This window comes from Adiantum capillus-veneris, chromosome 25 (assembly GCF_014529385.1).
Source record: "Adiantum capillus-veneris isolate H3 chromosome 25, ASM1452938v2, whole genome shotgun sequence".
NCBI lineage: Eukaryota > Viridiplantae > Streptophyta > Polypodiopsida > Polypodiales > Pteridaceae > Adiantum > Adiantum capillus-veneris.
Window position 1 is genome coordinate 19,108,080 of NC_140955.1, and position 25,729 is coordinate 19,133,808.

Consider the following 25,729-nt stretch of genomic DNA (forward strand, 5'->3'; position numbering starts at 1 on the left):
TACTTTCGGCTTTGGGAAAAAGCTATGGTTAGGTAATCCATGAGTCTACTTAAAATAGATGGAGCTTCTTTGATACTCTGTTGATTGGTTATACTGGCATTTTTTGTTGCAAAAAGGGAGATGATACATTAACCTTTTTTTGATACCATTGGGCATCTTAAACGGTTTAAGTTGTTATTGACCTCTCGATGTGTAAAAGAACACCAATGACACCTTGAAAGTGTTTTTCAGAAAGGTATGTATATGGTTCCTACTACAAAGCATAGCTACCAAGCTATGGTGTAAAAAATAGACCTCACTATGATTAAAATTGATATATGGATTCTTGGTTGGTTTCACAGCTCAATAAAAGAGGTAGAAGGTAACACTCATCTTTTGATGTAATAAGTAAAAGACTACTATCATACTAGTTCTAATGAATAACCTAGCTTGTCTAAAGTAAATAAAATCAATAAGATGGACATGGATAACAACTGATAGGGTCCATTGATACCTGTAAAACACATCTAAGGCTAACTGAATTTTTGTCTTGTTTGGATGGATGCAAGTAAGGACTCTATCTTATCTTGGATGGCTTTATTTTCTTTGGCAAGCAATCTTTCTGTAATGAAATACTCACTGAAGAACGGGGAAGTTCTTTTACTACTAGTCATACTGAAAGAGGATCTCTTTCCTACAATCATTGTACCTAAATAATTCTAATACTGAGTTATTTTTGTACACATCAATTCATTATTCCTTGGACAGCTGTCTTTTGAATGTAAAAATTCAATTATGTCTTATTAGTTAAGATTTAAACAGCTACACACACATCCTATACATAAGGTTTCTTCTTTTTGGGGGAAACTGGGATGCTGGCCTAGGAAATTATCTTAGGAATGGAGCTCTAAATTGGACCCAGAGTCTGTAAATCCTTCATTGGTAGATCGGTGTTAGGTGGCCCCTTTTAGACTCTTTTTCTGGTTCCCTGCTCACGGCTACCATAGTCTCTGACCTTGCCGGTTGAAGGTTTGCAGGACCAAGTATACTTTACAATATAGACACTTTGCTAATCTTTATGTCACCTCTATTTCAGGAATGCTCACGTTAAAGAATGACAGCTCGCATGAGTACTAATCACAACCCTGAGAATCATGCAAAGATTCTTGATCAGATTAAGCTGTACCTTAAAGACCATACACCAAAGAATGCATTGGCTACTAGAACTAGACCTTTCCTTGCTAGGAAAGCCAAATTATGTATTACATACTATGGCAAGAAAAAGTAAACCCGACCTCACTGTTTTTGCATACTCTTGCTTTATCTCAAGGATTGGAACTTACCTCGAAGCCCCTCTCTGTGGCCTCCTCTCTTGTCCTCAGATGTATTAGCAGTTTGGATGCTTCACAGCTTATTTATGATTCAGCTCTTGTCCGGATAAAAAAATTTCTGTCTTGCATATGTTGTCATTCAATGACTGGGTAAAAATTCTGGCTACATTGGACAAAGACCCCCTAGAAGGCGTCAATTTGTTGTCCCAATACATTTCTCAACTTCCTGTCCTTGCTTCACAATATCAGGAGGAGCTTGCCCAGTTCTCCTCATCTGGAGCTGAGCTATCAAACTTCCTTAGGAAACTCTGTGGGCTTAACCCCTCGTTTGTCTGCACCCCAAATACCCTCTCCATCCCTCCAACTGGTGGCATTTTCTGTCGAGATAGTGCACCACTAGAAGCAGTAAAAGAATTTCAAAATAATCTTTGCTCCCTCAATGATGTTAACCTCCTTGAGATGGTACCAAAAATCTCTAAAGTATTTCCTGTCTTACCTATAAGACAAACAGAAATTGAATCTCTCGGAGTTGACCAACTGTGGGTTCTGCCTAACAAAGCCTTCCTGGCTCCTATTCTTAGTGAAACCTGGGTGTACTTGGCCAACTTTCCTGCCTCAACCATGGAAGACTGTAAACTCAAGATTCTTAAAGGTGGGCAGTTCTTGGACAAGGGAGAACTGATTAAAGCACCCTTTAACCTTCATCTCATCGACCACTCCAAATGCTCCTCAAATACTGGATTATACATACGTACTAAAGGTAGCATGGAATTTGCAAAAAGTAACACAGATTTCTACACAGAGTCCATCTGGAATATCTTTCGCTCCTATGTCAAATGTGCTTGGAGGTTTCTTGACCCCAAAGCTACCTGTGAATCAATCATCATGTGGTTTGCTCATGCAATATGGTTTATCCTTAACCATTTGGATCTGTTATTCCCAGAAAAACCAGTCGACTTTCATCTATCCCTCATCTGCTCATGGCTTGGTGGACAGGCTAAGCAGATTGTGATTGCACAAATTGCCTTTAATATCTTCCGTGGTCTTATGCATGATATTCTGAAAGAGCTTAAAGCAGATGAGCCCGGTCTATACCTCACCACTTATGCTAACTTTAAAGGGGTCAAGTTCATCACTAATCTGCTTAAACCTTGTATCAGAAGATGATGATTCTCCTGCTATGAAAAGAGCTAACTCTTCGGCTACTCCCAACTCCTTTACCTCATTTTTTACACCTAGCTCCTCGTCTAATCGAGGAAATTCTCGTAGATTTACAAGAGGGAGAGGCAGATTCCCTACAATCAGAAACTTCCCTGAAATCTAACCTATGAATATATTGCAGGTCTCTACAAACCCATGTGGAAGAAGAGTTCTCAGCAAAGAAGATTTGAATTGTGTTGCTATCTACATACACTGTCTGTTTCACAATATCATTCTCGATTGGATCTTACCAAAAAATATTTTTTGTGAGTGCTTCGACTTATTTTTTGGTAATCATAAATTGCTTGACAATATTCTCATAGGATGGAAATACCATCATCCTATAAAAGGATTTATTTTAAATAATGACTTTCTTAGACAAGAAACAATCCCTTACTGTACATGCATTCAATTTACCTCATTCTGCAAGAATTTTGAAGGATTTGGTAACCATGTCTGTGCTTAGCACCTTAGCATTATCAATAATGTCACAATACGTAAGTTATTGGCCAAAGGGCTCAACCACATACCTAACTATCCAAAAAACCCTTACCTTGCCCTATCAGCTTTACTTAACTGCCTCACTGACCTTGTCAGTGCTCTCCGAGTGGAGATGACAATCCTACCGGACTTAAGGGAATTAGTGAAGGAAGGCTTCCTTCATAAAATTTCTCTACTTCCTAGGAAGTGGCTTTCTTCTGATAGCTCTTGGCTTACACCTCAACTAGCTCTTGATTTTCAACTAATCTCAGATAAATGGCTTGTGGTCGGGCTTGACAAAAGCGCCAAATGTCCTACTATTATGTGCAAATACCTTGCTTGGAAAGCAGCTTGGGATCGAGTATCAGGTAAAGAATTCTATCATACTAACAATACACCACAAGATATCTCTAACAAGATCTCTAAACATCTAGGATAGTTTGGTTATTCTCTTAGTAACACCAGGTTACCAGTACTATTTCCTACATATAAATTTCACAAACATAAATTCAGATGGATATCTAATGCCTCTAATTGTATCTTCACAGATATCACCAAAGATATTACTCTTTGCCTTGATATTATTCTCACAGAATTTGAACTCATTTGTGCAGAGAAGCAGAGAATCTACAAGGATTTCCTAAATATCCAATACAATCCCTTCTGGTTAATAAAAAATGCTACAGAAGTCACACAACCTTCCTCAACATATCTTCCACATCTTTACAACAGATATTACACAATGCTATGAAAACATTCCACTTAGTGGAGATCTCGGCCTTAAGACTGTTTTAGCTAAGGTTATCAATTTAGCCTTTACTAATGCTAAAATGATGGCTACACCAGTTTGGGACATCTACTGATGACCAAAATCAAGGGGAGAGTCGCTCTTAGACTTACTAAGACACCCCTAACTTTAAAATCCAATTTTAGATCACTCGCAAAACCTTGCAATAGAAAATCATGTTTCTTCCTCGCTGCCAGAATCAAACCAAATTTGACCAATAGCTTGAGAATATCAAGACAATAAACTTTTGTCAAGGAACTTTCATAGGAGGATTGATCAACAGGGTTTTTTTTATGGAAAAACCCTCGCAACCCAAGAGACTGTCACCTCAAGGTAACTCAGTAATGGGATGATAAAATGGGAAAAGAACTTGCAAGGAGCTTCTAGAGACCATTCATTCCAATTGAGTTGGAAATGATGCATTGCACCACATGAAGGCAAATGATCAGTTGTCAAAGTCAAAGAATCTTTTTTGAGGACATGGTGGTCCTATGGTCTACCTGACTATGGGATAAATGATGGGGCAACTTGAAAATGTTTAAAACGAGTGTATAAACATGTATGAATCAATGCATGATTGAGAATATTTAATTTTGTGTCAAATAGGGAAAAATTGCATTTTTCTCTCTCAACCTTGCACCACTTGGTAATTGGAAATATGAACCTGGACCCATGTTCTCCTTAGGGTAAAAACAAGTCCTGAGAGGAGATCCCATGCTTGGCAAGTCTCCATAGACTTTATGACACAAGTCTCTCAGACATAAGACCTAAAACTAGTCCCAACTAGTGAAGGTAGTCCAAGATCCAGTACAAGATCACATGCTCGCTCAAAACACTAAGTACAAGGTGATGCCCAAGTTTCACCTTGTTTAGTAAGCAAACATGGGAAATAGGGAAAAAATTGCAATGTTTTCTTTGCTGACAGTGTCAAAGTGCTATCAACAAGTGAAATTGAGGCCATACAAGGGATACCCTATCATCTTATCAAGAAACATCCACAAAGTTTAAACCCCTCTCAACAAACTCCATGCTTGGTTAAGTGACTGAAGTTAACTTGTCCAACACCCAATTGACCAAATTCAGAATATAGGTGGATGAATAATGTCTAATCAATTTGAGAAATGCACCTAGCAAGTTTGGTGGCTGATAGAGTCTAAATGTGGAAAAAGTGGAGAAAATAGAGATTTTTTCTAGCAAAGAGCAACCAAAAAACCCAAGGAGGATACAACCACAGGTAAGGTTGAGAGGAATATATGGAACATCTCTATGTGGCCAAAATGGGAAAAAGGTCACATCTACATCAACCATGATGCTAAGAACTTGAAGCAAATGATTGAAACCTTGACCACGACCAAACCTCCTATCTAAATCACATCAAACAAAAACTAAAGCCTATATGAGTAGTGTACATCAAGTCCATGTAATCAACACTTCAAAAAACTCACTTGTGCATAGGCTTGAAGAGAAAACCGTGAGTTTTTCTTTGTTTTGCATGAAAATATAATTTTTTCAAGCCTTGAGATTCTACATGCTTTATACATGAGTTTTGAACAAGTTTATCCACTTAAGATCTTATCAGGTGTATGCAAATGAAGAAAACGTCACTTTAGTCTCTAAGTGTTCTCTGAAATCCGACAACTATTCACAAGAGCTATGAAATCTGAAGCTAAGGGCAGCAAGAAAAAGTGGAGTTTGAAGAAGAGATTGGAGCAGATCCCCAAGTTTACAATACTCAAGGACTCACTAAAAGAAGCCTCAACCTAAATCGAGAAAGAAAGACTTGAATTGGAAGGAGTAGCAATATACGAAGCTGTCTGTACAGGGATGCATATATTAACATGGCCACACTTCCCATGATTCCTCAAGAAGCTTACAACCTAGCAAGGAAGTTCCCATTGAAGAGGCATTAGAGAAGATAGATATGCTCAACTACTTTCAGTGACCCCCATGTGGAATTGATAGCTAGAGAGCCCATGAGTCTACACAAACATCATAGAGGAGGGAGGGTACAACGAAAATATCCACCCTCGATAATGATAAAGTTCCAGTTAAAATCAAATCAAAGTTGATTGCAAAAGCCGTTGGTCTATCAGACACAAGAGAAACCATGAAAGGGAAAAAGAAAGTGGGAGTGGAAGTCTTTGTGAAGAAAGGAGCGGAAGTCTTTGCAGACATGACATGCTGGGAAGAGGAACTTCCCACCTTGCATGTTCATGCAATTTTTCCATCTCGACGACAAAAGGCCTAGTTGATATACTACGTCAAACCATACAATGGCCACAACCTACACTTGGGCTTATCATTAGAACACATCTGTAACCATTGAACTGCTCACAAAGAAGAAGAAACACCCCAAGCTCACATATCTGTCGGCTCCATGAGTTTTGACTAGGATAGCTTATCAAGCTATCGGAGCAGCCCAAGATCTACTAGAGACTCCTTCTTAAAATGATCGGATCCAGCTCCAGGAGGAAAAGAGAAAAGAAGAAATGAAAAAGTCAGGATCTACTCAGACCACTATCCGCACATGCTCTAAGTGAAAATTGCATGAGTCAAAGTCTTCTGAAGGAGAGCAGGAAGATAAAAAAAGGTAAGAAGCCCATTCCTATTCCTAAACAAGGGAAAGAGGAAAAGGCCCAAAACCAAGCTTGAGAAGAGAGATTAGCTGAGGAATTCAAGAAAAAAAGAGTACACAAAGGGGACTTTGTTGAGAAATGGGTGCCACGCAAGATTCACGTTGAAAACCCATCTGCAACTCCTTTCACAGCAAAGAAACTAGAAAAGATGGGGGTTCAAATGTAGAGAGCCAAGCTCGTAAAAGAGGAATCAAAAAAGGCTGCAGAGGACGTAAAGAAGACCGAGGAGAGGCTACACACAGACAACTCAATGGAGAGTTCACACTTGCAGTCATATCAACATTTCTATGAAGATTATGGAAACGAAACAACACAGGGCAAAACCTCTCAACCAAAAACATCACATGTGCAAGACACACGAGGGGAAACAAAACATCAGAATAGTTGCCCTAAGCCACAAAATCCTCCTGTGATCACTCAGGAGATAAGGTGGCCGGTGCCTATACCTAGCACCTCTGTGCAAAAATGGAGCACGATCGACCCTTACTACAAAGCCTTACAAAGGGTAGCGATCAACATGTATAATGCGGCTATACAAGAGCGTGCACATGATTAGAATGCCGTCTAAACATTGCAAGGTGAGCTAACTAAATTCTATGCCAAGCTACATACTCTCAAAAATGAATAAGAGGAGTTGATCATAGAGGCTTAGATTGCCAGGCAAGAAGCACAAGAGTCAAGAAGCCAACTACTCCCTCAAAAACAGAAAGTAGTTGAAGCTCATGAAGAGATAGCACCCACTAATTGAGCTATTGTAGCACATAAGGAAGTAAGCAAAGATTTGCAAACGGTCTTTACAGACATCTTCCACCAAGTTGACACATTGGAAAATCATTTGGCAATAGCAAAAATACAACTAGTGAGTGTTGAGGAGGAGTGACTGGCCCAACTCCGTATTTTAGACAAAAACAAAGTCAATCCTTGGCTGACAAGGCTCGCAAAGACAAGCACAACACCTTTTGAGGCTAGTTCATGGATTTCAGAGCTAGAGAGGGCTGTTAGAGTGCAGGAGAGAATGTGGCAAGATGTCACTACAACTACCCTAGCTAGAGAGGAAGCTCTCCAAGCAGAGAACGTGGCCCTAAAGAAAGAAAATCAAGATCCGAAATCCCAAGTAGCTGCCTTACAAGGTAAGCTTGACTGCAAGCGATCAAAATTCACTGGCACGGTTGATCATGGATGTGATGATGATCATGGAAAATAGGGTGATGCACAGAAATAAAAATATGCCTAGCAAGGACTACCCCAGACTCAATCGCAAAGGTCCTCCTCTAAATACTCATCCGACATCAAGCAAGAATCGAGACAAAGGGAAGCAACACGCTGTACAAGAAATCCCTGGGACCAGAACCGCTCCAAGAACAAGAGTAGAAGAAAGCGCGAAGCCTGAAACAATAGTTGAAAGAGCTCATCGCTTCACAAAAGAAGGCGACTTCTCCATTTTGTCAATTTGCAGCTTCTCAAGTCGACAAGCATCAACAAAGATTGGTATACCCACTCTCTCCCCTTCCCTTTGATAAAATATGAATGCATTCAACGAAAAGCCGCCATAGAACAAGAAATGCTAGAAGCTCACCCATAAGAGCAATAGCACAAGTGGAGGATGGCGTGGCTAGAGGAGCATAGAGGAGCATCCAGAGTAGCAGATCCTTATTATGCCAGCACCCACTTCTCTTGAAAATGATGTTACATTCTACCCAGTGCCATGAGTGAGGATGTGGATTCAGCACAAAACACTACAAAAGCGACACCATAATTGGCTAAACTATCCAACACTACTAAGACCCAAGGGCAAACAAAGGCTAGATGAAAAATACATGCTCAGCACTCTACAAGCAACAGTCAAAATGTACTAAGGACTTTCAAAAACACCATGGATATCATTTCTGGAAGGAAATACAGGATTGGTTTAGAAAGAATCTTACATGGCTTCTTTGCAAAGCTCATGTTCATGCCCTCTTACTTCATGAACACTTTTGAAGAAGCATTTTATACAGGATTCTTCACAATGGACACCACCCTCTTTGGTCCAGAGATTAATGATACTAGGGCACGGTTTGTGAACTACCATGCAATGGAACTCCATTCAACAAACATAATGAAACCTTTTGCCCCTGAAGACATCAAACTAGCAAGAGAATATCAAGCAATACTACAACAACAAGCGACACGCTACCAACAACGGAAGCCATTCATCCCGAGGCAACCCTGATTCTAACTCATGTCGAGGACAACCTGAAATAGGAGGGGGGGAGTGTTGGAATTTCCAACAAGGATTCCAATTTATTTCATCACTTTTGTAATTGTAATTGTAATTCCAATTGATAGTGACATCTCTTCCAAAATTGTATCTATCACCCTATGTAATTTTGAACCTAGAAATGTAATTTCTGATGATGTTGTGGCAAGTCAAGCTTTTGTACCAAAAAACCTCGAGCTAGAGTATAATAAAAGGCAACATTGTCAGTTTTTTTTGGGCAATCATTTTATGAATGAATGAGTGGATAAGGATTTCTATGAATGTTGTGTGTCATCTCTTCTCTACTGTGTTTTTCAATTGCTCACTCTGCATTGTACGGTTATCGCATCAAAATTTTGAGGGCACCATTGTGTTTATCTCGTCAAGCTCTACATGTGGATACCTACATTGCAAGCGTCATGCAAAAACCAGGCCTCTACATCTACGACCTTCCAAGTGACATTTCTCTATATCCGAGTTTCATTTTAAGATTCCGTCAATTGCACGTGATTCCAGGCACTCAAGAGAACCTAGTAAGAGTATGTCAATGTAGACAAAACTTGGCTCAGCAACACTACACTGAAAAATGCGCTAGGTATGAGTGTGCAACACACAAAGCTTTTAGACCCTCGCCATTTACTGATCAAATGCAAGATGTTGTGCCCTTCTAACTTTGTCTACAAAGTATCCTTATAATCTTCTTACTCTAACAATCTCCATAACTATAACATTTAATGGCCTAAAGACTTGTGTGTAGCGGAAATTAGCATGAACATAGTGGGCATTTCATTAGAATAGATTCCTAATGAGAATTACAAGAGTGCTTGGGTGGAGAGAGCAACAAAAAGCATAACACCTAGTTAGATAGCATGAACAATACTTTCAAAAGAGAGAGAAATTAAGCTATTGACAACAGTAGAGGACCGGATTTGCATGCAGCCGGTCCCCCCTCCAAAAAGCTTTGTATTATGGTTTCTCCCATCAAGAGAGACATTGCACAATACAATTCTTTGTGGTCCTTCAAGACTAGCTAGTGCAATGAAGATGAAAGCTTCATGCACTAAGCAAAACACTTAGCAAACACAACATCAATTATCCCCGGTCTCAGACCCAAGACCTCACACACCTTCGAAGATGGTGAGAGCTAGCAGGGTATGAGAGTAGATTGAGAGGAAGAAGGAATATCTTACGAGAAAGATGTACATCTCCTCACATAATCACTCATATTAGCATAGCTTAGCTTAGTAATTAGCATGGTAGAGGAGATGAGCATGCATTGAAGCTTGGCTCTTGGTTGGATTTGCATCCACATGCCAAGAGTGTGTCGATGTAGGCTTGTATCTCACAAGCTTGGAGTAGGTGATGAGCTCTCCATTAAAGCTTGGGAAGAGATAGTCTTCTTTACTTCTCACATAGACTGTGTGAGAGTGTGTGTGTGATAATGCCTTGCAAAAATCAGCCCCCTCTCTCTCTTGGGCGAGCCCTCTTGCTATTTGCTCTTGCTCTACCCTCATTGGACCTCCCCAGGTCAAGCCAATGACTATTAAGCAGCACAAGTGATAGCCTTCTGACATGTGTCCCCCTTTCCCCTTTTGTGAGAGCTTTAGGTAATTTAATAATTCAACTAAACTCTCATTAGACCCCTTTGCCTCCTGGCCAATAGGAATCAGGCAAGCCATTGGGCTACTAAATGCTCATTGGACCCCTTGGGAGACTGTCCAATAGTCTTCTAGAGGACTTAATTCTCATTGGTTCTTTTATTAAGTGTTTTTAAAATTAATTAAACTAGATTTACTCTACACTAGTTCTCATTGGTCCACCTCCAAGGCCATCCAATAGGAATTGGGTACACCTTGTGGGCATCTGACCTAGGGAGCTGACATGTGTCCCTCATTCCCTTTGTGTAAAGGGAGCTTGTGTGTGTGTGTGTGTGGATTTCTCTTTCATCCCCTACATGCAAGGCTCGCCCCCTCCCAAGTAGGGATTGCAAAGACTTTTTTGTACACACACAAAGCATCCAATTCCCTTAAGGTTGACCTTTGGACACAACCTTTGAATTTTGGAACCTTAGCATTTTGGAAGTCTTAATGGGCTGAACCTTATGGTCTTTTTAGCCCATTGTTGCACATGGCTCTTTTGCAGATGCCCCCCCCCTTGAATCCCTATTTTCCCTCCTTTCGATCCCTACTGTGGCCGGTCTGCTAGCATAACCAATATTCTAGCTTTTTCTCCCATGGCACTTCCCCATATTAAATGATCAGTTTAACATGAGAAAATCATTTAGGAGAATTAGATATTGATTATTATAACATTACCTCTCTCTCTTGAAATCATAGTCATCTTCGACTATGGTGTAGAGAAGATAAAGCATGTTCATGAGTCCTTTTCTTAGCGGGTAGAGGATCCCTATGTTACCCTACGACATCATTCCACAATGGATGACTAGTCCATTTGGCGCTTGAGAGCCCGAGGCTACCGCAAGCATGTCTGCACATTAGTCCTATCAGTCTTCCGTAGTAGAGTGACAAGCTCTACTTGGTGTTTGGGAGACGTCGTCTCCGCAAACTTGATCTAAGCATGCATACTACTTCATTTTTGTGCACAATAAAGAAAAAGAGAGTCTTATAAGACAAAAAACTTTGTTCATTTTTAACATTTTGTACATTTTCTTACTCTTGGGAAGCATTGTAAGCATTGACAAGGTTTAGGTTATCCTTTAATTGTATGCCAAGCTTGCATCCATCTAGCATCTTCAAAAGGATAATTCTTAAACTTAATAAGATATCGTCGGATAGTCTTACCGCCTCTTAGTACCTTGTCTTCATGTCGGAGAATGGACTCGGGCTGCAGCACCTCCTCTTGGTCCTCGATCTCCGGTGGGTCTTCAATAGTTGGTTCTTGAGGTGGCTCTCCTTTGTAAGGCTTTAATAGGCTCACATGGTAAGCATTGTGTATGAGCCAATGATTGGGCAACTTGAGTTGATAGGCCATCTCATTGATTGGGCTAAGAATCTGGAAGGGACCATAGTACCTTTTTGCTAGTTTAGCATAGTACTTTTGGTGTCGCGTAGGATTCTTGCCCGTCGTGTGCCTTAATCGAGCCTTGGGAAACTTTAATAAGACCCAATCATTTTCTTTAAAGGCTTGGGATCTTCTATGCTTGTCAGTAGCAGCCTTTTGCCTTTGCTGTGAGATAGAGATAGCATCCATAATCTTTTGAAAGATTCTTGTAGGTCTCGGCTATACTCATCTGCAGCGAAGATCTTCCCATGTACCTTAAGTAGCAAGGGACTTTTTTATCTTCCCTCAATTACCTCGAAAGGTGCTTTTCCCGTGGAAGTATGTACAGTGTTATTGTAAGCATACTACACTAAGGGTAAGTATTTCTCCCATTGGGATCTTTGATCTACTTCCGTTACATAGGATTTTAGTAGATCGATAATTGTTAGGTTAGCTATTTCACTTTGGCCATCTGTTTGTGGATGATAGGCCAAAGAGAGGTTTAGCCTTGTCCCTAAATTCTCAAAGAGACCCTTCCAGAAACTGGTCATTCTAGGATCTCTATCCGACACTATGGACATTGGCAAGCCATGGTACTTAAAAATTTGTGAAATGAAGAGGGTTGCCATTTGATGGGCTTTGATAGTCTGTTTGACAGGTATAAAATGAGCTTGTTTACTGAACCTGTCTACTATCGTCCATATTCCCATATTCCCATGGATAGACTTAGGCAATCCAAAGATAAAATCCATGGATATGCTCTCCCATGGTGAATTAGGGATTGGCAAGGGTTGAAGCAATCCAAGTTGCTTCCCTCTATCAAATTTTGTCTTTTGGCATACCACACATTTAGAAACATACTCTTGTATGTTCACTTTCATGGTAGGCCAATAGAAATATGTTTCAATTCCCTTTAAGGTAGACTAAATCCCTCTATGCCCCGCATAAGGTGGAGCATGAGATTCATATATTACTTTCTCACGTAGTGAGTTAGTAACACATAGTCTATTGCCATAGAGAAGATAACCATCGTGTAAAGTAAATGGTTCTTTTTTCTTCCCTAATGCAAGGGCTGAAATCACATCTCTAAAATCGGGATCAATAGCGTACTCATCTATCATTGAAGATAGATCATTGTGAGTGGCTATGGAAACCGCATTCACTCTCGGTCGTCTTGAGAGTGCATCAGCTACTTGATTATGCTTGCCGGCAATGTGAGCAATATGAAAATGAAATTGCGAAAGGAAATTTGCCCACCTCATTTGTTTGTCGGAGAGCTTGGTCTGCGTCATGAAGTACTTAAGACTTTGGTGATCCATTCGCAGAATGAAAGGAGTCCCCAATAAATAGTGCTTCCATGAGTCTAAGGCATGTAGAACTGCAAGGAGTTCCTTTTCATATATGCCTAGAGCTTGCTCAACAGGGTCAAGCCTTCGACTCTCATAGCCTATGGCATGCCCTTCTTGGAGCAAAACAGCACCAAGGCAATCACCACAAGCATCACATTGGACCTCAAATGGTTTTGAGAGGTCCGGTAGTGTAAGCACAGGTTGAGAGATAAGCTGTTCTTTAAGTTTTTCGAAAGCATTGTTCTCCTTAGCAGACCATGTATACCTAACGCTTTTCTTTGTTAGGTCATGTAATGGTCCCGCAATTTGTGAGAACTTTTCTATGAAGCGTCTATAGTAAGCACACATACCTATAAAGCTTATTAGTTCATGAAGATTCTTTGGTTTAGGCCATCCTTTTATTACCTCTAACTTTGATGGATCCATTTGGATGCCATCTTGAGAGATAATGTGACCTAAATACTGAATCTCTTGCAAGAAAAATTCACTTTTCTTTCGATTAACATAAAGTTTATTCTCTCTTAAAACTTAAAATATTACCTGGAGGTGTTGCTTGTGTTCGTCTAATGAATTAGAGTAGATGATAATATCATCAAAGAACACTCCAATGAAGGTTCAATGAGGCCTGAACAGCTTCTCCATCAAGCGGTTGAATGTGGCTGGTGCATTGGTCAAGCTAAAAGGCATGACAATGTATTCGTAAAGACCAAATGTGGTGTGAAATGCGGTCTTTACAATGTCTTGATCAACTATCCTTATTTGATGATAGCCACTTTTTAGGTCAATCCTGTTGAAGTAGGTCGATCCTTGTAGCCTCTCAAATAGGTCTTCTACCTGTGGAACGGGAAACCTATTTTTGATAGTGATCCTATTTAGTGCTCTATAGTCGACACACATACGATATGTGCCGTCTTTCTTTTGCACTAATAGCACAAGTGAGCAAAATGGAGATGAGCTAGGCCTAACCATGCCCTTCTCAACTAACTCATGCACTTGCCGCATAATCTCCTCTTGTTGAGCTTGAGAAACTCTATAAGGAGGTTTGTTAGGCGGTGAACTTCCTGGAAGAAGTTCAATTGCATGGTCATCATTACCTCGTTTAGGAGGTAGCTCACAAGGGATGTCGTCAATAAAAACATCTTGAAACCCCTTGAGAAAATTGGATAACTCTAACTCCTTTTGGTTGCTTTTATTTTCTTTTGCTAAAGTATTAGGTTCATTTTGAGAATCTTTAACAAAAATCATGTACACGGAAATAGAGCTCTTTATTGACTTGTTGAAAGCTGGTGTATGTACAATGGGGATAGTGTTACCCATTTCCTTAGCATCTATATACATGTCTTTTTCCCTGAACTTAAAGGAGATTTTCCTTTCAGGAAATTTAACATTGGCAGCCAGGCGGTCAAACCATGGTGCCCCTAGGATTACATCCTCATGCTTGAGAGGAGAGATAAAGAAGTCCTCTTTGTCCACATAGCTTTGAACATGAAGCCTCAATTTCCTGATTAAGGGAGTGGCTGAAGCTTCTTGCTCCTTGAAAGCACTGTCTGCGGGTAGGACATCTCCCATGTCATAGGCTTGTATGCCTAGCTTGGTGGCCAACTCTATAGATATAAAATTCTGAGTAGAACCAGGGTCAAAGAGAATAAAAGCATCATGTTCTCTTACCTTTCCCCAAGCATGGCATAGAGGAGATCCTTTATGGTGAGTTTGGTGAGTCTCCTCCTCTTGGATTTCAACCAAGGAAGCTCTAGGAGGATCTTGGCGATTGTTCTTTTGGGGACAAGCGCGGTACTCATGCTCTTGTTCGTCGCACTTGAAACACCGGTTATCCTTGTGATAACGCTCAAGCTCTTCAGGAGAGAGTTTATTTTTACCTTTGTAAACTCCCTTCTCTTTAGCTTTGTTGGAGTTACCCTTAGGAGACTTTTGGACATTGTCCTTCCCCTTAGGCTCATTGGAACCCTTGTTTTCCGTGGGCTTATTATTTCTTTTAGCCCCCGTTTGGAAATTGATTCGAGAGGCCACCATAGTATGGTGTATTACCGTCGATATGGTACGTGGCCTTTGGGAGTTGACATACTCCGCCATTTCTTCGGTTAAGCCCGCACAAAATTGTTGCTTTTGCTCTCCAAAATCCAACTTTTTGAAGACAGTGGCTTTGAGTTGTAGGTCCCAAAACTTGTCTACATATTTGTGGATGGATTCATAGGGAGAGAGCTTTAAGCTTCGCCATTCGGTGAGTACTTTGTCTTTGGCATCGGTGGCCAAAAACTGCTTCATAATGGAATCTCTTAAAGCTTTCCATGTTTGTGGAGCTTCACCGTTGGCTCGTAGGCTAGACCACCATTGCCTGACGGACTTTTGAAACTGTTGGATAAAGGACAAGACTTTGTCCGTAGCACCAAAGGTACCATCATAGGTAAGGAAAGAGATGCTCTTCCCTCCCTCTTTGAATTTCTTCAGCTTGGACGACCTCTTCCATGCGGCATAGGATTTCCAATGGCCTCTTCTTTTTGATGGTTCAAAGGTTGCACCATCACTTTCTTCAGAAGGTGAAGAATTTGAAGAAGGTGGAGAAGAGGGTGACCTCTTTCTCGCCTTTTTCTTGTATTGATCTTCTGCGTCTTCACCATCACTTTCATAAGAGGTAGAGGATGAAGAAGATGGAGAAGAGGGTGTCCTCTTTCTCGCCTTTTTCTTCTCTTGCTTTTTATCATCCCTCTTTGAATTATGGTGTGGAGAAGAGTGTGATGGTCTTCTCCGCTTTGGTGGTGATGGAGAGCGTTTAGCCCGCCGTCTTCGTGGAGCCATCTCCGTCGAGGTGGTGGGAGACTCACTTCTTTCTCGTTCCTTCGATGGAGGCTCTTGAGTTCTCCTTTGGGAAGGAGATGCATCATCAAGAAGTAAATTCTTGAGCCCTTCATATGAATTCTCTTCTTCTTCCCGAATCGGAGAGAGACCTCTTTTGGGAGTGTCACAAGGAGGCTTCCTAGGTGTTCTCTCGTCATGGTGATGAGCTTGGAGAATCCCGTGAGCACGGAGCTGCCATTGCACTTCACTTTGGAGAGATGGATTGCCCATGGCTTGTTGAAGCCTAGAAACAAGATAGTTAAGAAGCATCGGAGCATCATTAGTAGCTTGCTCATTAGCAAAATCAAAGTTATCAATATTAATTTCACTCTCTTTACTATTGTCAGCCATTCTAACAACTTTTAGGTGTAAACTTTTTAGGTGTACTTCGGCACTTCAAGCCCTAGTTGCTACTCCTCTTTACCCCTTCAGAAAAAGCACTCAAGCTACTGTACTCGTGGCTCGAATACCATTAATTGCAAGGAATAGAAGAGAGGTTCTTTCAACACCAAAACAGCACTGGCTCCTGTCAAGCTTCTAATAGCTCAATAGTGGTTAAGCCATAGGCAAGCCCCGTAGGACTCCACTATTAAGACCATAGCTCTCGACGGTGATGCCCCGTTAACTGCACGAAGGCAGGCGCATTGCAAGGCTGAAAAATCCCTATTCTACTTACTCACATGCAATTAATAATACCAACCATTTATAGCTAGCTTGAGGACCTCCCTTCTTGAGCAAGAAAAGAGAAACCTTGTGCTCTGATACCAATGTAACATTTAATGGCCTAAAAACTTGTGTGTAGCGGAAATTAGCATGAACATAGTGGGCATTTCATTAGAATAGATTCCTAATGAGAATTACAAGAGTGCTTGGGTGGAGAGAGCAACAAAAAGCATAACACCTACTTAGATAGCATGAACAATACTTTCAAAAGAGAGAGAAATTAAGCTATTGACAATAGTTGAGGACCGGATTTGCATGGAGCCGGTCCCCCCTCCAAAAGGCTTTGTATTATGGTTTCTCCCATCAAGAGAGACATTGTACAATACAATTCTTTGTGTTCCTTCAAGACTAGCTAGTGCAATGAAGATGAAAGCTTCATGCACTAAGCAAAACACTTAGTAAACACAACATCAATTATCCCCGGTCTCAGACCCAAGACCTCACACACCTTCGAAGATGGTGAGAGCTAGCAGGGTATCATAGTAGATTGAGAGGAAGAAGGAGTATCTTACGAGAAAGATGTACATCTCCTCACATAATCACTCATATTAGCATAGCTTAGCTTAGTAATTAGCATGGTAGAGGAGATGAGCATGCATTGAAGCTTGGCTCTTGGTTGGATTTGCATCCACATGCCAAGAGTGTGTCGATGTAGGCTTCTATCTCACAAGCTTGGAGTAGGTGATGAGCTCTCCATTAAAGCTTGGGAAGAGATAGTCTTCTTTACTTCTCACATAGACTGTGTGAGAGTGTGTGTGTGATAATGCCTTGCAAAAATCAGCCCCCTCTCTCTCTTGGGCGAGCCCTCTTGCTATTTGCTCTTGCTCTACCCTCATTGGACCTCCCCAGGTCAAGCCAATGACTATTAAGCAGCACAAGTGATAGCCTTCTGACATGTGTCCCCCTTTCCCCTTTTGTGAGAGCTTTAGGTAATTTAATAATTCAACTAAACTCTCATTGGACCCCTTTGCCTCCTGGCCAATAGGAATCGGGCAAGCCATTGGGCTACTAAATGCTCATTGGACCCCTTGGGAGACTGTCCAATAGTCTTCTAGAGGACTTAATTCTCATTGGTTCTTTTATTAAGTGTTTTTAAAATTAATTAAACTAGATTTACTCTAGACTAGTTCTCATTGGTCCACCTCCAAGGCCATCCAATAGGAATTGGGTACACCTTGTGGGCATCTGACCTAGGGAGCTGACATGTGTCCCTCATTCCCTTTGTGTAAAGGGAGCTTGTGTGTGTGTGTGTGTGGATTTCTCTTTCATCCCCTACATGCAAGGCTCGCCCGCTCCCAAGTAGGGATTGCAAAGACTTTTTTGTACACACACAAAGCATCCAATTCCCTTAAGGTTGACCTTTGGACACAACCTTTGAATTTTGGAACCTTAGCATTTTGGAAGTCTTAATGGGCTGAACCTTAGGGTCTTTTTAGCCCATTGTTGCACATGGCCCCCCCTTTGGATCCCTATTTTCCCTCCTTTGGATCCCTACTGTGGCCGGTCTGCTAGCATAACCAATATTCTAGCTTTTTCTCCCCTGGCACTTCCCCATATTAAATGATCAGTTTAACATGAGAAAATCATTTAGGAGAATTAGATATTGATTATTATGACAATAACCCAATGAGAGGATATAATCTCCTAACTCCTCATTGTTAATGAACAAGAAAGAATAAAGTGATCTAAAATCTACCGTGTACAAAAGTGTAGAAAAGTAGGTACGTCTTGTGACTTGAACTTTAACATCATGCACAATCATTCAAGTAGACAAAAGTTATCCTATATTATGATAGTCAATATCTAACATAAACAAACATGACCACTCTAACTAATCTGATAGATCGATGGATGGTAATGTCTTTTCATTACGCTATAACTATTGACATAAGTTGTTGTGCTTACCCTTGCCATTCAAAAGTGACAACGTACCCAGCCCAACGTACCTCCACTTAATCATTTACTTTAAGCACAAGTAAGTATGTCTTCCCTACCATATAGCATGAACACCATGATTATGTGCCAAACATAGTCTACTATTAACCTATCATCTTTCACATATCTTAGTGTGCTCACTCTAGCTTGTTGTTCATGGAAGCAAGATAGCGAGACAACCCTAAAAATGCTAAAAAGTTTTTTACATGAACTAAAGTTCTACGTGTGATAGCGTTTGTACCTATGTCACTTAAAACCCTCAAATGTGATTGCACATACATAGTGATGTTTGATATTTAAAAAAAAAATCTAAAAATTTCAATTTTATTTATTATTTCATTACTCGTACACTTTGATATTTGATTAGCCATTAATCAAAATTTTAACTCCATACCACTTGCTGTTTCATATTCCATATAATGTAAAGATACTCTTTTATTTTTGTCTCACCTAAAGAGGCCTTTATAATCTCTCAAAAAGGCAAGGCCAATCACTATGGAAAACAGTTTGTAGATTTGGCTTTACATAGAGAAAATCATTTGATCATATGATACTTGATCTGATAAATATACAATTATATAATGCTTGGATTGTTCTTTTTTGTTCTATAGCACACCAATTTGGTCATCAAGGGGCAATCTATTAATAGGTTAAACACTATTTTGTAGGATTATCTCCCATCACAATGTCCACATCTAGGCATCTATTTAGGCCTATAAGTAGTTAATGGTCTGAGCACTTTAGTAAACTTGTTCATCAACTCTTATCTGATATATGGCCTCCACAATGATCAGTTGATTCATCCTTACAGGGCAATGTTGATGTCGATCTCTGCATGTGCCTTCCGAATCTTGGATGTTTCTATAAGATCATTTTCTTTATATGTCACAAATGCTCTCCACATCTATGGCGCTTTAGAATGCTTTCCTCAAGAGTGGTGCACCTCTCAAGATATACATCCTTTTGTATGTACCTGTAATGCAGCCCTTCTATGATTGTGACATTAACTGGTCTAGTGTAGGTACCTCTCCTTGTGGGCACCTATCCACAAATTGCTCCATCTTGTTGGCTGCATCTTGGACAGACTCTTTAGTTGTCTTGGCAGGAACCTTATCCACATATTCTTTCACCTTGTTGGCTATCTTGAACAGACTCTTTAGGATCTTGTTTGAAGTTCAAGGTTATGGCGAAAGTATTGCTCTTGATGACTCTTTTGCTAAATTTTCTAAAAACTTCTTGAGGAGGGGATCTGTGTCTCAAAGGTATATTGAATTGAGTTGTTGAAACATGTCAATGCCTTACCTTCAACAATCGATCCAAATGCTTCAAACTGCATATGGAAGTCCACTCTAAACACGTGCGCATGTTTCTATGTATTCGTAAAGATCTCGAGCACCATTGAAGGGCTTTTCAAGCTACTTTTACACTTATGATGGCCTCATCCTTCTTGGGTACTCTCATACGTATTTTGTCACAATAGGTTTCTTGTATGGCAGTGTAGTTGTCCCAATGGGACGTGGTCGCAGTTTCGACCCTGACTCAGTCTCATGTCCACTCATTGTTCTCATACCTGCTCGATGGAAGCACCCCAAACCATCTAGATAGGACGGATTCTGCTCTGCTACGCAAGAACAGCCGGTGACAAGCACTTTGTTATGGTTGGAAGAACTACAGGACAATTGGTTTATCAAGAGGAGGGTATGTCATCACATGGTCACTGTGGTCATGAAATGGATGCCGATTGTGATGACAACATAGTCACAAGGAACATGTCCCGAGGAATGGGGACGGGGGATGGTGCTCAAATGGATTTTTAGTGTTAAAAAGAGGGCGGGACTGCAAGTAAGGACGGAAAATTGGGGATGGGAAGCCCAAAATGGGCGTCCCCTGTGACTATGGATGACAATAAGAATCGGATACTGAGTGCTGGCAATAGATGGTTTGCATCTTTAACCTAATTGAGAAATCTCCTACAGCATTTAATCCACCTAGTTGTACTGCGCTCTCAAAAGCTAACCTACAAGCTTCATATTTCCCAATCGCGACAAGCACCTAGAAGAGCAAACCAAGCAGGAAGATGATCTGATGATGACATCATCATGATTACTCCCATAGCTTTTTCGAAAAGCCTCGCGCGTCCAAAAAGATCAACCATGCAAGTGTAGTGTTCTTTGTTTGGTGCAATGCCATATTTTTCCGTCATGTCATCAAAATACATTTGGCCCTCATCTAGTAAACCGGAGTGACTACATGCATTGAGCACATTAACAAAAGTAATTGCATCTGGAAAGATGCCCTCCTGTTGCATCCATTGAAAACAGTCCAGAGCTTCCTTGGCCAGCCCTTGCTGGGCATATCCTCCTATAAGTGCAGTCCAAGAGAATACATCTGGAGAGAAACCCTCTCTCCGCATTTGCTGGAAACAACCCAGTGCTTCGTGGCCCTGGCCGCATTGGGCATATCCTGCAATCAATGCATTCCACGAGACTATATCCCAAATAGGAAGCTCATTGAAAACCTTTTGTGCTTCCAATAGTACACCGCATTTTGAATACATATCAACCAAAGCTCTGCAAAGCACGTTGTCTCTTTTCAACAGCCCTTGACTAACGATCTCATCATGAATTTGTTTGCCCATGTCAATGTCTTGCATAATGCCACACGCCTTCAAAAGGCAAGCATAGGTGATTGCATTTGGAGAGAGGCCCTCATGTTGCATCTGACGAAAACAACCCAAAGCTTCTTTGCCTTGCCCATGTTGGACAAACCCTGTAATAAGTGCAGTCCAGGAGACGACATTTTGGACAGCAAGCTTATCAAGTACTTGTTGTGCTTTTGTGAATACTCCACATTTGGCATACATGTCGACCAAAGCACTACCAAGCACGACATTTTTTTCCAAGAGCCCTTGACTAACAATCTCATCGTGAATTTGTTTGCCCATGTCAACGTCTTGCGTGATCCCACATGCCTTTAAGATGCAAGAATAGGTGATTGCATTTGGAGAGAGGCCCTCACTTTGCATGCAATGAAAACAAGCTAACGCTTTTTTTCCCTGCCCATGTTGGACATAACCTGCGATAAGTGCATTCCAAGAGACGACATCGCGGACGGGAAGCTCGTCAACAACTTGTTGTGCTTTGACAAGTGCACCACATTTGGCATACATACTGACTAACGTGTTCCTTAAGTATGTGTCCTTCTCAAGTAACCCACTAGCACGAATATCAGCATGTATCCTACTGCCCTGGGTTAAATTCTTCTTCTTAGCACAGGCCTTTAGTGAATTCATAAAAGAGAGACGCATTCCATCCGGGTCCTTATGCTTCTCTTCCTCTCCATGCTTGATTTGTCTGGCTGATTTCGCTTCTTTCTTAATTTGGGTTTTGGAGCAGCTCTGCAAACACGAAACCAGTGATGCTTAAGGAGACACAGAAAGAAACCCCCGTGTGTGGGAGTGGGTGTTGGTTCTGTTTTTGGGGGACGGGTACTGTTATTACCTCGAGAGTACGTCGTCCCGCAGACGTCACCCCCATGCCCTCTACTTTTTTCTCTGGCCGGTTTGAACTCACCACCTTCTCCAGGTCACACAAACTTGACACCCTTTTCCGGACGCGCGGACGGCTTCGGCACTTAAAGGGGAGGCTCGGCAGCCCGAAACAAAGGTTTGCAACAGAGCACGCGATGATATTAGAATGTTATGCTCGATCTATCCATGCTGCCATCGCTAATTCGCTGCCCATGTGTTGTGTCCGCACAGTGTGTGAACCTGAGCAGGCTTGTCCAGCGTTGCATCCGCATAGCCTGAACGGAGTCTAGAAACACCGTCGGAACGGACCCTTAATGGTTTACTTGAAAGTCCCACTTGCGAGCGGGATCATGAGCCCCCAACGAATGTGTACTTCTGTGAACCCACTCCTCAGGTCACTTGATGTGTTTTTTTTCTATCTCTGATCAATTCATGGAAAAGAAAAGAGGGAACATGAGCAATAGGGTTTCAAATCTGCTCATGCAAGACAGAGAGAAGAAAAGACAGTCGCTAGGGTGAGGGGACAAGTTTAGAGCTAAGAGTGTGGCAGCCTCAAAAATTTAAGTAGAAAGATATAACATGGCCGTCAAGGTTGGGGGGCTCTGTCAGTTCCCGGCCAGAGTACTTGCAGCAGCCGTTGGATGGTTGGCAACTCAGCATGCGGAATGGCAGTGGGGCACAAGCAGTCTACAAGCGAGTGATCGCAAACCACATCAGCGCTCATAATATCCCTCCTATCAACAACTCATCATGCAAAATATGTGAAAGTAGGTAAAGTTGACAAGTTTTGGTGCATCCCTGTTTTCTCAAATTTACAAGAAGTGGATCGGATGGCTCAGATTGCACCTAGTCCTTGTAATAAACGTTAGCCATTGATCCCCTCCTAAAATGCCCGTGTGAGATAGTGAGGAGGGTCAGTGACCCTTTGGTCAACCTTCACAAATCTTTTCTATCTTTTATTATTCCATCCTAGACTCCTAGTTGTTGCGATGTAGGCTCTAGGTAGACACACGGCACCAAACCACATCTCCCCCCCCCCCCCCCCCCCCCCCCCCCCAAACTCTCTCTCTCTCTCTCTCTCTCTCTCTCTCTCTCTCTCTCTCTCTCTCTCTCTCTCTCTCTCTCTCTCTCTCTCTCTCTCTCTCTCTCTCTCTCTCACTCAGAGCTCACCCCTGTTCCGGGGATCTCTTGTGATGAGCACATAGGCTCCAGCCAGCCGGCTAAAAGGGGGTCTGTAGGTGCGTGCATTGACGTGGCCGACACTTTTTGTGGTCGGACCATGGCTGGCTGGCCGGTGTAGCCCAAGGCTCACCCTCCCCGACAAGATTTCTTCACCCTCTGCAGTCTCTTCCCACATCCTCCTCTCCTAGCTGGCAGTTTTTGGACCTTCGATCATCCGGCAGCAACCCTATTGTGCTCAAGCTTCACCCGATGGCAGTCGGCTACCTTCCTCCTCCCCCTTGCTGGCTGGCTGGCCGCACCAGCTCCATGTGCTAGGGCTAAGATCTGTTCGACTTCATCTTCTTAAACCTGTAGCTCGCCTCTTTTTAGTTGGCCGTCTGGGCCTTCATCCCCAAGGCGTTCATCTCAAGCTCATTTGTGATCAGAGGTTGTTTCACTGCCATGCCGTCTAATGCATACAGTCGTCACGCCTATCAAATTCTCTACTTCCAAGACCTCCCAATCAATCGATGTAGTCCCTAGCTGCTCAAAGATCATGTATTGGGACCGGGCAGAGATAGTGGGCCATTAACTGCAACCCCAATGGGTAGGAAAAACTTGGTGGGCATTTGCCGCACGTTTGTGGGCGCTTTAATGAAAAAGGCTATGGACGGCTGGAAGGTGATGAAAGTATCGTGGTCGAAGGCTAGCGAAGGAGGTTAAGGATCAAATTCCTAATGCGTTGCTCCCTAGCTAGTGCTGCAGTGCTCGACGATTCTGCAGCGCTGCCTCGCTTTTGAAGTGTAAGCCAGCAACAGATCAGCGGACGAAGAGCAATGATGGAGAAGAGTTGCTACAGTCAATGTGGTAGCGCTTAAAGATTGATGTTCTAATCTGCTCCATCTTTTGGATTTGCATATAAAGAGCGAAGAGCGATGAGGTCAAAGAGCCAAAGTTTGGCGATATGCAGATACATCTGCTACTTGCCGGTGGGTGCGGCTGCCATGGAAGATGTGGTCGAAGCTGGGCATGCAGAGGGAGCCTGAGAAAACACCATCGTTTCTTTGTAGCTCCTCTCTCTATCTTGAGCTCCCCACTAGCTACAGGGGCACCGAGAACCACACTTAGGATGAACTGATGGTCCCTTAAAATTGTCATGATTATAGCCTTGCAATGCTAACTTGAATGCATTCACTCAGCCAGTCTTTTATGCGGTTTTTATCGAGAGTTCAAATTTCCATTAGAGATCAGGTTTATAGACCCAACTTAGGTGCTTGGGGGAGGGGAGAGTGGAACATATGTGGGGCTCAATTGGTGCACATGGCAGATATGGTGCTTGTGGTCATTGATTGCTCACGAGCTTACATAGAAGGTAAGGTATTGGCAAAGGGTGGTGCGGCCAAGGTGTTGGGTAAACTTTGGTGGGGTGGCTTTCTATTTTTTTGTCATGGTGAACTTTTATTGTGATTATATGCAAGCCTTGGAGACATCAATTAGCTTTGCATGACTTTTTGTACATAATTTTTTGGGTTGCGGTCATTGCATACTATTCGATTGATACCATGCAGTCTAAGTTTGATGTGTATAGGTGATTTAGCTATTGCATTTGAGTAGAAATGGAGGTGTTCATCCTCCATGCAAAGATCCCATTAAGGTTCAATGACCTAAGCCCATCACCAGTGACATCATTTGCACCTCCCTCTTATTGCTAGTAGGTTTGTTCGAGGCAATCTTGGTGGTTCTTTGCCAACATGTGGGGATATTTCAAAGAAAAAATGACTCAACATACATCTTAACATTGTTGTTTTCCATATGCAATGTAGAGAGTATTTCATGTATCAGAAATAATCTTCAAAATTTGCATTGACTGCATGGAAACACATTGTTTTTTGATGTGGGCATTTGATATTGACAAAGGAAGTGGATATCTAATATTTACAAGCATTCCAACTCTAGGTTGACATCTTTTTTGTGCAAGCACAATTATGTTGCAATGAGGCATATTTGTTTTGTGAGCATATTAGTATTTTGGATTTCGATTTGCATCCACTCACACTTGGAGTAGTTGTGCATGCCGTTTTTGCATGGTGTGTATTTGTTATGTTTGAGGTATTCTTTGTATCCTCTAGAAGTCCTTGTCTATTTTGCTTAACATTTATAGGATTTTCCCATCCATCTTACACACACCCCTTTTTTGTTTATGGTGGGTAGCATGGATAGAAGCGAACCAAGATAGCCTATTAAGATATATGTTAGTTGTATTTTTATCGCTTGTTGCTTGTGGGTTTGTACTTGTAAAAAGGCTTTTCGTGCATATGCCATGATGTCTTGCATGTTCCATCTTGTGGTTCGGTATCTTGATATGTGGGTCCATTTCTTAGATGTTTCAAAAGCATATAGTTTGAATTACTCTTCCTTGCACATAATTTTTTTTCCATCTGAGTAGTGAGATACTATCACATTCGACCCGAGAAGATGTAAGCATGTGATCTTTGTAAATGTTATCTTGGTGCAAGAGAGTTGTTGC

The 25,729-nt window shown here is 41.6% G+C and overlaps 1 protein-coding gene across 1 annotated transcript; it reads right to left on the reverse strand.

Moving 5' to 3' along the window:
• Window positions 1-18,888: 18,888 nt before the first annotated feature.
• LOC147424521 (pentatricopeptide repeat-containing protein At2g13600-like) lies at window positions 18,889-22,296 on the reverse strand. Its single transcript, XM_086500588.1, has 2 exons — window positions 22,013-22,296; window positions 18,889-21,909 (listed from the first exon to the last, which is right to left on the reverse strand). Exons 1-2 carry the CDS (start codon window positions 22,046-22,048, stop codon window positions 20,539-20,541), a joined length of 1,407 nt encoding a protein of 468 aa, XP_086356714.1. The 5' UTR covers window positions 22,049-22,296; the 3' UTR covers window positions 18,889-20,538.
• Window positions 22,297-25,729: the final 3,433 nt, after the last annotated feature.